The 11,795-nt window shown below is 38.6% G+C and overlaps 1 protein-coding gene across 1 annotated transcript; it reads left to right on the forward strand.

Annotated features, from left to right (window-relative positions):
• Positions 1-790: 790 nt before the first annotated feature.
• LOC100653904 (olfactory receptor 5T9-like) lies at positions 791-2,279 on the forward strand. The gene has a single exon (XM_010602207.3). The coding sequence runs from the start codon at positions 1,003-1,005 to the stop codon at positions 1,945-1,947; it is 945 nt and encodes a 314-aa protein (XP_010600509.2). The 5' UTR covers positions 791-1,002; the 3' UTR covers positions 1,948-2,279.
• The last annotated feature ends 9,516 nt before the right edge of the window (positions 2,280-11,795 follow it).

Raw genomic sequence — 11,795 nt, forward strand, 5'->3', positions numbered from 1 at the left:
TAAACAAGCATAAAAACTTGAAAGGAATTTCCTCGTAAGAAAATACTTTGAAATCATGAATGTCGTGATTTCTTTTTTTTTTTTAAATCTTTCCAATAATTTCTTACATTTTCACCAGAAATACTTGAGGGGGTAGAAAAACACGTAGATTGCAAAAATACAAATAGTCAAGTATGTAGTCAAAAAAGGACAAGACAATATAGAATTTAAGAAAGATATTTGAATGAAACATAAGCTTTCATATACTTTTTTCTTTCAGTCATAGTGAATCTTTCCCCAAAAAGCACCTTGATGAAGTCTGTTCTGCAAAACCCAAGAACGACTAATGGAACTGGAGAATATCCAGAGAGTAGCTCATTAAATATTCCAATACCACTTACTGCTACTCCATTGTACCAACTCCACTCAAAACATTTTCTATTTTAAAAGGTTAAATTTCATTAAGTTATTTTTCTCTTTCAGTGTTTATCCCAATCATGAGAGATAAACATTAATATCCTCATTTTATGGGTGAGAAGATTGTAGCAAATAATTTCACACAATTGCTGAAGAGCTCTGATGTTCTACTCTAAGCCCTGTCTATTGATACACAATCTCAAGTATTTGCATGAAAGAAGAAAATTTCTTTGAGTAAATAATTGCCTTTAATAAATGACCTAGTCAACCCACTTGTTTAGGAAATGACATGATTTCAAAAATGTCTTTTAATAAATAACAGAATGTAATAAATAAACCAGTTATCCCAATTAATTTGAGAATGACATGATTTCAACCAAAGACTAAATGTCTTTATCTTCCTTTTGACTCTGCAGAGAGTGGTACTGACTATTCATTGTCTTGTCATTGTCTTAGGCGTCACTGCTGAGAAATCATGCATTTTTGAAAAATCAGTATGAGGATGGATTTAATATTCCTTTGAGTCACAATATTGTGCATCCCTGTCTTAGAAATACAAACTGTGATTACATAAATATTTTTAAGTCTGTTCCACGAAGTGTCAACATGAAAAATGAGACAGAAGTCAGCACATTTGTACTGAAGGGCTTCACAGACAATCATGAACTTCAGGTCATCTTATTTTTTCTATTTCTAACAATCTACCTCTTTACTGTGACAGGAAATTTAGGGTTGGTTGTATTGGTCATTGGGGATTCCCGGCTCCACAACCCCATGTACTATTTTCTGAGTGTGTTATCTTTCTTGGATGCCTGCTATTCCTCAGTGATAACCCCAAATATGTTAGTAGATTTTATGTCAAAGAATAAAGACATTTCATTCCTTGGATGTGCAACACAAATGTTTCTTGGTATTACTTTTGGGATCACAGAAAGTTTTCTATTGGCGGCAATGGCTTATGATCGCTATGTAGCAATCTACAACCCACTTCTCTATTCAGTTAACATGTCACACAGAGTCTATGTGTCACTCATCACTGCTTCATATGTTGGTGGTATTGCACATGCTACTTTACACACAGTGGCAACTTTTAGCCTCTCCTTCTGTGCAGCCAATGAAATCAGACATGTCTTTTGTGATATCCCTCCACTCCTTGCTATCTCCTGCTCTGACACTAAAATCAACCAGCTTCTACTCATCTACGATGTGGGTTCTGTTGAGATATTCACCATCCTGATTGTCCTGATCTCCTATGGTTTCATTTTATTGGCCATTCTGAGAATGCGATCTGCTGAAGGAAGGCGAAAAGTATTTTCCACCTGTGGCTCTCACCTAACTGGAGTGTCAATTTACCATGGAACAATCCTCTTCACGTATGTCAGGCCAAGTTCTAGCTTTTTTTTGGATCATGATGTGATAATGTCAATATTTTACACTGTTGTGATACCCATGCTAAATCCCATTATCTACAGTTTGAGGAACAAAGATGTAAAAGAAGCAATGAAAAAAGTGTTTGGAAGGAATCAGTTTATCAATAAAGTATACTTTTAGCACCAAAATGAAAAAAATTGAGTGATGGCTTATGCCTCCATATGAAGAAGATATGACAAAGATGAATTTTTTTTTTCAGTTTATTAATGTCTTTCTATTCTTCTTGAAAATTTTGAAGTAAAAATCATAGTCAAACCTCAACCTAGGCTATTTTGACTCCTACAGAAGAACTGGGCCATCAGTTTGCTTCTGATTATGTTCATACTGATACAGGTGTATACGTGCGGGTGCACATGAGTATATATACATACACATACACATACACATAATGGTTCTCATATATATACAGACACATATGTATATAATATTTTTATATTATTGTATATTTTGTTCTTTTGCTTATAAATATCAGTTGGGACATGGAAAAAACAAAACATACTTATTTAGTATGTTATCATTGTCATTATGTGCCATCGAGTCAGATCCCACTCATAGCGACCATATGTACAACAGAATGAAACACTGCCTGGTTGTGCACCATTCTCACAATCGATGTTATGTTTGAACCCATTGTTGCAGCCACTGTGTCAACCCATCTCTTTGAGGGTATTCCTCTTTTTCACTGACCTTCTACGAAGCATAACGTCCTTCCTCAGGGACTGATCCCTCTTGAGAGCATGTAGTACGTATGTCAGTTGAAGACCGTTCATGCTCGTCTTAATGGCCTACGATGGTTATGAGGATATCTGCAACCTCCTGCTTTACATGGTGGTAGTATCGCCACAGATCTGTCTTCTGCTTGTTGTTGTTGTTAGATGACATCAAGACATAGCAACCCAATGTGCAAGAAACGCTAACCCTCTACTTTACCTAGCATGGTGTCTTTCTCCAGGGACTGATCCCTCCTGATAATATGTCCAAAATTTTTGAGACTGAGCCTCACCATTCTTGCTTCTAAGGAGCATTCTGGTTGTACTTTTTCAAGACAAATTTGCTCATTCTTTTGGTAAGTCATGGTACATTCAGTATTCTTTGCTAACCACACATTTCAAAGATGTCAATTCTTCTATCTTCCTAATTCATCGTGCATCTTTTGCTCCCATAGGAGGCTATTGAAAACACAATGGCTTGCATCAGGTGCACCTTAGTCTTCAAGGCAACATCTTTGCTTTTTAACACTTTAAAGAGGTCTTTGGCAGCTGATTTGCCCAACTCAATGGATGTTTTGATTTCCTTATGAGTGTTGATTGTGAACCCAAGTAAAATGAAATCATTGGCAACTTCAGCCTTTTTTCCATTTATCATGATATTGCTTATTGGTCAGGTTGAGAGAATTTTGTTTTCTTTATGTTGAAGTGCAATCCATACCGAAGGCTGTGGTCTTTCATTTTCATCACTAAGTGCTTAAGGCTCTCTTCACTTTCAGCAAGTAAGGCTGTGCCATCTCCGTAATGAAAGTTGTTAATGAATCTTCCTAAATTTCTGATGATGCATTTTTCTTCTTATAGTCCAGGTTCTCAGATTATTTGCTCAGCACACAGACTGAATAAATATGGTGAAAGGATACAACCCTGAAGCACACCTTCCCGGACTTTAAACCATGCCCCTTGTTCTGTCCAAATGATTGCCTCTTTTTCTACGTACAGATTCCTCATGAGCACAATTAAGTCTTCCTATTTTTTGCAAAGTTATCCATAATTTCTTATGGATATGATCCACTAAGTAGAAGGCCTTTGCATACTCAATAAAACTTAGGTAAATATCATTCTGGTATTCTCTGATTTTAGCCAGGTTCCATCTGACATCAGCAATGATATCCCTGGTTCCATGTTCACATCTGAATACGGCTTGAATTTTTGGCGGTTCCCTGTCGATGTACTACTGCAGCTGCTTTTAATGATCTTTTGCAAGGTTTTACTTGAGTTTTACATTAATGGTAATGTTCGATAATCTCCACATTTGTTGGGATCACCTTTCTTTGAATAGGCATAAAATTGGGTCTCTTGTAGTCAATTGGCCAGGTAGCTGTCGTCCAAATTTCTTGTCATAAAAGAGTAAGCACATCCAGTGCTGCTTCTGTTAGTCGAAACATCAAAACTGGTATTCCGTCATGTCCTGATGACTTGTTTTTTGCCAATGACTTCAGTGCAGCTTGGACCTATTCCTTCAGTACCATCAGTTCTTGATCATATACTACCTCCTGAAGTGGTTGAACATTGACCAAGTGTATTTGGCATGTGGCTTTGCATATTCCTTCCATCTTCTTTTGATACTTACTGCATCGTTAATATTTTCTCCATACAATCCTTCAATATTGCAACTCGAGGCTTGAGTTTTTCAGTTATTTCAATTTGAGAAAAGCCAAGCATATTCTTCATTTTCGGTTTTCTAACTCCAGGTCTTTGCACATGTCATAATAATTCTTTACGTTTTTGGAGTCACCTTTTTAAATCTCCTGTTCAGCTCTTTCACGTCATCATTTCTTCCACTTGCTTTAGCTACTAAAAGTTCAAGGACAAGCTTCAGAGTCTCTTCTGACATCCATTTAGGTCTCTTCTTTCTCTCCTGTCTTTTTAATGATCTCTGTCTTTCTTCATGTATGATGCCCCTGATGTCATTCCATCAGTTGTCTAGCCTTAGGTCATTAGTGTTCAATGTATCAGATCTATCCTTGAGATGGTCTTTAACTCACATGGGATATACTCAAGATCATATTTCAGCTTTCATGGGCTTGTTGTAATTTTCTTCTGATTTAACTTGAACTTGCATAGGAACAATTGATGGTCTGTTCTGAAGTCTGTCCCTGGCCTTGTTCTGATTGATCACATTGAGCATTCCCATTGTCATTTTCCACACATGTACTTGATTTGATTCTTGTGTATTTCACTTTGGAAGGTCCGTGTGTATAGTCACTGTTTTTGTTGTTGGAAAAAGGTATTTGCAATGAAGAGATTGCTGGTCATGCAATATTCTGTCATGTGATATCCGGCATAATGTCTATACCCAGGGTCATATTTGCCAACTACAAATCCTTCTTCTTTGTTTCCAACTTTGGAATTCCAATCACCAATAATGTTCATTGCATCCTGATTGTATGTTCCATCAATTTCAAACTGCAGAAGCTGGTAAAAATCTTCCATTTCTTCATCTTTGGCCTTAGTGGTTATTGTGTAATTTGAATAATAGTCATATTAACTTGTCTTCCTTGTAGCCATATGGATATTATCCTATCACTGACAGCGGTGTACTTCAGGCTAGATCTTGAAATGTTCTTTTTGATGATGAATGCGATGTCATTCTTCTTTAAGTTGTCATACCCAGCATGGTAGGCCATATGATTGTCTGGTTCATAATGGCCAATACCAGTACATATCAGCTCACTAATGCCTAGGATATCAATCTTTATGGGTTCCACTTCACTTTTGATGATTTCCAATTTCCCTAGATTAATACTTCCTACATTCTAGGTTCCGATTATTAATGGATGTTTGCAGTAGTTTCATCTCCTTTTGGGTATTGCTGCATCCACAGATGAGGGTCCCAAAAGCTTGACTACATCCATGTCACTAAGGTCAACTTTACTTTGAGGAGGCAGCTCTTCCCCAGTTGTATTTTGAGTGCCTTCTGACCTGGGGGGTTCATCCTCCTGAACTATATCAGACAATGTTCCGCTATTATTCAGAAGGTTTTACTGGCTAATTCTTTTGAGAAGTAGTTTACTGGGCCCTTCCTCTTAGTCTGCCTTAGCCTGGAAGCTCAGCTGAAAACTGTCCACTATGAATGTCCCTGTTGGTATTTAAATACCTGTGGCATAGCTTCTAGTATCACAGTAACACTCAAGCCCCCACAGTTTGACAAAGAGACATACACATGGGGGAATATCTCAGTAGAACCCACAGCATAGAAGAATAGAAGCTGTTTGATGTGAGTGTCAGAACAGGAGATAGCAAGGAGTGGAGGGATACCACAAAAGACATGTCTAACTTCATTGGACACACAGATTTAGAGGCTAAAAGTCGCTACTGTGTTTAACGTAGCATGCAAAGTGCCACCACCATGTGAAACAGTCATGAGTGACACATAGACTGTTAAGTGGCACATTAATTGAATACAGAAATATGTTGTAGATTGCTATGTATTGATCATATGCCATTGCCACCAAGAAAACAATTTTGTGGTTCTAAAATTGACAACAAGCAGCATATTTGCAGCACATCCAAGGAATGAAATGGCTTTATCCTCTGACAGAAAATTAACCTACATTTTGGGGGGCAAAAGCTGAAAAACAGCAGGCAACCAAGAATGATATCACACTCAGAAATAGTGCACGTGGTTGTGGAGTCAGGAACCTATCATGACTAATAAAACCAGTCCCATATCTTCCACCAGAATAAAAATACAGACTACAAGAAATGATAAAAAGAGATAAAATTATAGCTCAAGGTCATCTGTGAAGACCAGCAATGTAAACACAGTGAATTTAGTGTTGCTCTCCAAAAGAATCTTGTATGGATCCTGTCATGATGACAGCACTGGCATTTCATTTGATATTTATAGAGTCTAAATAAAATTGGGTTCTTTTGTTGGTGTAAAGAATTAACACATTTGCTGCTAATTGAAAGGCCAGTGCATCAATTCTACTCAGAGAAATCTCAGAAGAAAGAACTGATAATCTACTATAGAAAATCAGCCTTTGAAAACCCTATGGAGCACAGTACTACTCTGACACACTTGGGATCTCCTTGAGCTGGAATCTACTAGGCAACTAGATAGCAACTGGTACTTACAATACTCTGTGAAACAGAGTGCACCCAATTACATCTTCAAGTTTGTTTCTGAGAGGGGCATAATAATATCCTAGGCAACGATGGGGCTAAAAACCAAAAATCAAATCCATTGCTGTCTGTTGAATCTAACCCTTAGTGACCCCGTATGACAGATAGAACTGCCCCATAGGGTTTCCATCTCTGTCACTACATTCTGCCTTTGGGCATGTCAGAAAAATAATAGTGTCTTTTGCTTAAATTCTCTGGATATTCTTGGTGATGTAATTTTCAGGCAACCCTTGATGACCTGCTCTTGTCTGTAGAGCAAGAATGTGATTTAATGAATGAAAGTATATTTTATACCAAATCTGGTCCTGTGAGAGCAATGATCTTCTTCACTATAGGGAAATGGAGAATTTATAGAGGAGGAAATCTTCTTCAAACAGGCATTCCTGTTAGCTAATCTTTAAGGAAATCAGAGCTGTTAGTGTTTATGACAGAGTTCATGATTGACGCAAATGTTTAAAACACTTGGCTGCTAATCGAAAGTTTAGAGAATGAAGTCCACCCAAGGTTCCTCAGAAGAAAGGCCTGGTGATCTACTTCTGAAAAATCAGCCACTGAAACTTTATGGAACACAGTTCTGCTCTGACACACATGGCGTTGCCATGAGACAGAGTCGACTAGACGATAAATGGTTGGCTGTGTTTATGACTAGTTGATTTCACTTCAAGAGGCTGTAGAGACTAAGCCAAAAAAAAAATAAATAAATAAAAACATTGGCTTCTAGTCAATTTCGAGTCATAGTGACCACAAAGGATCGAGTAGAACTGTCCCACAGGGTTTCCAAGGAGATGTTGGTGGATTTGAACTGCTGAATTTTAGCAGCCAAGCTCTTAACCACTGTGCCATCAGGGCTCCCTATAGAGGCTAAAACCAAAATATCAAATCTATTGCCATCCAGTCGATTTTGACTTGTAGAGACTCTGCAGGAGAGAGTAGAACTGTCCCATAGGGTTTCTAAGAAAGGCTGGTAGATTTGAACTGCCAATCTTTCAGTTAACAGCTGAGCTCTTAACCACTGTGCCACCAGGGCCCCCTATAGAGGCTATGAACAAGAAAACATAGATTCTATTTTTTTTTTTTAACAAAACATGTTCCATCAGTATGACTAAAAATATATCAGTTCATCAACTCTGATACAGTCACAAAGTCAGGAAACAAAAAGGACCAGGTATCCATCAGAACAATACTACAAACGCTAGGCTTCAGAAGAAAGAATTCCATGATAGCAGCTACCACATATTATTAAGTGGATTTAAGGGGTTAGGAATTTTGTCTGCATTGCTCTACTGTCTTAGTTATCTAGTGCTGCTGTAACAGAAATACTACAAGTGGATGAACTTAACAAAGAAACTTTTTTCTCACAGCCTAGTAGGATAAAAGGGCATCAGCTCCCGGGGAAAGCTTTCTCTCTCTGTCTGCTCTGGAGGAGGGTCCCTCTTGTCAGTCTTCCCCTGGACTAGAAGCTTCTCTACACAGGAACCCCTAGTCCAAAGAATGTGCTCTGCACCTGGTGTTTCTTTCTTGGTGGTATGAGCAGCTCAGCTCCCTGTGCCCTTTGTTTCTCAGCCATCAGGCCGCACACCCACATCTGACATACTGGAGCAAGTGTTCCAAAGCTCAGTAATTTCACCAATAAATACTCGGAGGCACCCCACTCCACCAAGAAGCCTCCTGAGCACAGGCACTCAGCTCTGTCAATCTGTGGGTCAGCTCCAACACCGTGTGGCACTGGACTTCTGGTTCTGTTGCTGCCAGTTCACTGTTGCTGCCAGTCCTCTGTTGCTGCTTTTCACCATCTGCACCTTCTCTGTTGTTAATAGTTCTCCTCACTTCCTTCTGAGTCTTCTATTCATTCACAATTTCAAAACCAGTTCCACATTTTAGGTATCTGTTAGAGCATCACCCCACTCTCTCGGTCACAAATTCTGTCTTAGTTATCTAGTGCTGGTATTACAGAAATACCACAAGTGAATGGCTTTAATACAGAGAAATTTATTTTCTCAAGTCTAGTAGGCTACGGTTCAAATTCAGAACATTAGCTCCAGGGGAATTCTTCCTCTCCCTGTTGGCTCTGTAAGAAGGTCCTCCTTGTCAATCTTTCCCTGGGCTAGGAATATCTCTGCACAGAAATCCCCATTCTGTGTCTGAAAGGACATGCCCTGCTCCTGATCCTTCTTTCTTGGTGGTGTAAGGTCCCCTCGCTCTGCTTGCTTCCCTTTCCATTTATCTCTTATAAAAGGTGGTGCAGGCCACCCTCCAGGGAAACTCTCTTTACACTGAATCAGGCATGTGACCTTAGTAAGGGTATTACAATCCCACCCTAATCCTCTTTACATAAAATTGCAATCACAAAATGCTGAACAACCACACAATACTGGGAATCATGGCCAAACTAATTTGACACATATTTTGGGGGGACACAATTCAATCCATGACATGTATGTACATAGCACTCTGAAAACTAAATAATTTAGTGTTGTTTTATAGATGAGAGAAAGAACTGAAGCCTAGCTAGACATAAACTTGACCAAGGTCACACAGATAGTTACTAGTCAAGCGAAGATTCACATCAGATTGGACCATATTAGAATCCTGTGGTGCCATGTCATTACTCTGGAATCATCGGCCCCAAAAGTAATACAAAAATAACATTCTCATATAAATGAATTAATTTTAAGATCATCTATCTTTAAGAGACATGAAATTGGAAAATGTATATATACCGAAAATGACTTCAAGAGAAAAATAAGTTTTAAAACAGTTTATATCTCTCCATAAGAAAAAAAAATTAATCACAAATTAAGCATATAAACAAATGCTGGTTGAAATTTCAATTTCTTTGTTTTAATAATTTCTAGGACTTTTAAATTTGTTCCTGTGTTTAGGTGCATGGAGTCAATTTTAACTCATAGTGACTCTGAGTACAATAGAAGGAAACACTGACCACTCCTGGTCCATCCTCACAATCATTGTTTTTTGTTTTTTGTTCTTTTGCTTGTTTTAATAATTTTTATTGTGCCTTAAGTGAAAGTTTACAAATCAAGTCAGTCTCTCACACAAAAACTTATGTACATTTTGCTACATACTCCTAATTACTCTCCCCCTAATGAAACAGCCCGCTCCCTCCCTCCACTCTCTCTTTTTGTGTCCATTTTGCCAGCTTCTAAGCCCCTCTACCCTCTCATCTCCCCTCTAGGCAGGAGATGCCAACATAGTCTCAATTGTCCACCTGACCCAAGAAGCTCACTCCTCACCAACATCCCTCCTCAACCCATCGTCCAGTCCAATCCATGTCTGAAGAGTTGGCTCCGGGAATGGTTCCTGTCGGGGACCAACAGAAGATCTGGGGGCCGTGACCATCAGCATACTTCTAGTCTCAGTCAGACCATTAAGTCTGGTCTTTTTATGAGAATTTGCAGTCTGCAACCCACTGCTCTTCTGCTCCCTCAGGGGTTCTTTGTTGTGTTCCCTGTAAGGGCCGTCATCAGTTGTAGCCGGGCACCATCTAGTTCTTCTGGTCTCAGACTAATGTAATCTCTGGTTTATGTGGCCCTTTCTGTCTCTTGGGCTCGTTATTACCTTGTGTCCTTGGTGTTCTTCGTTCTCCTTTGATCCAGGTGGGTTGAGACTCGTTGATGCATCTTAGATGTTCGATGGCTAGCAGTTAAGACTCCAGAAGCTACTTTTCAAAGTGGGATGCATGATGTTTTCTTAATAGATTTTATTATGCCAGTTGGCTTAGATGTCCCCTGAAACCATGGTCCCCAAACCCCTGCCCTTGCTACACTGGCCTTCAAAGCATTCCGTTTATTCAGGAAACTTCGTTGCTTTTGGTTTAGTCCAATTGTGCTCACTTCCCCTGATTGTGTATTGTATTTCCCTTCACCTAATGTAGTTCTTATCTACTATCTAATTAGTGAATTTCCCTCTCCCACCTTCCTCCCTCCCCCGTCTCGTAACCATAAAAGAATGTTTTCTTCTCAGTTTAAACTATTTCTCAAGTTCTTATAATAGTGGTCTTATACAATATTTGTCCTTTTGCAACTGACTCATTTCACTCGGCATAGTGCCTTCCAGGTTTCTCCATGTTATGAAGTGTTTCACAAAATTCTCACTGTTCTTTATCGATGCGTAGTATTCCATTATGTGAATATACCATAATTTATTTATCCATTCATTCACTGATGGGCACCTTGGTTGGTGCTAACATTTTTCTATTGTAAACAGTGCAGCGATAAACATAGGTGTGTATATATCTGTTTGTGTAAAGACTCTTATTTCTCTAGGATATATTCCAAAGAGTGGGATTGCTGAATCGTGTGGTAGTTCTATTTCTAGCTTTTTAAGGAAGTGCCAAATCGATTTCCAAAGTGGTTGTACCATTCTACATTCCCACCAGCAGTGTAGAAGTGTTCCAATCTCTCCACACCCTCTCCAACATTTATTCTTTGTGCTTTTTGTATTAATGCTGGCCTTATTGGAGTCAGATGAAATCTCATTGTAGTTTTGTTTTGCATTTCTTTAATGGCTAATGATCATCAGCATTTCCTCATGTATCTGTTAGCTACCTGAATGACTTCTTTAGTGAAGTGTCATTCATATCTTTTGCCCATTTTTTAATTGGGTTATTTGTCTTTCTGTAGTTGAGTTTTTGCAGTATCATGTAGATTTTAGAGATCAGGCACTGATCAGAAAGGTCATAGCTAAAAAGTTTCCCAGTCTGTAAGTAGTCTTTTTATTCTTTCGGTGAAGTATTTGGATGAGCATAGGTGTTTGATTTTTAGGAGCTCCCAGTTATCTAGTTTTTCTTCTGCATTCTGAATCATGTTTTATAGTGTTTATGCCATGTGTAAGGGCTACTAACATCATCTCTATTTTTTCTTCCATGATCTTTATCTTTTTAGATTTTGTATTTAGGTCTTTGATCCATTTTGAGTTTGTTTTTGTGCATGGTGTGAGGTATGGGTCTTGTTTCATTGTTTTACAGATGGATATCCAATTATGCCAGCACCATTTGTTAAAAAGACTGTCTTTTCCCCCATTTAACTGCTTTGGGGCCTTTGTCAAATATCAGCT

This window comes from Loxodonta africana, chromosome 7 (genome assembly GCF_030014295.1).
Source record: "Loxodonta africana isolate mLoxAfr1 chromosome 7, mLoxAfr1.hap2, whole genome shotgun sequence".
Taxonomy (NCBI): domain Eukaryota; kingdom Metazoa; phylum Chordata; class Mammalia; order Proboscidea; family Elephantidae; genus Loxodonta; species Loxodonta africana.

Bases quoted from the DNA above. Each gene is read 5' to 3' on its own strand.
- LOC100653904 (XM_010602207.3), top strand. From the start codon at position 1,003: ATGAAAAATGAGACAGAAGTCAGCACATTTGTACTGAAGGGCTTCACA.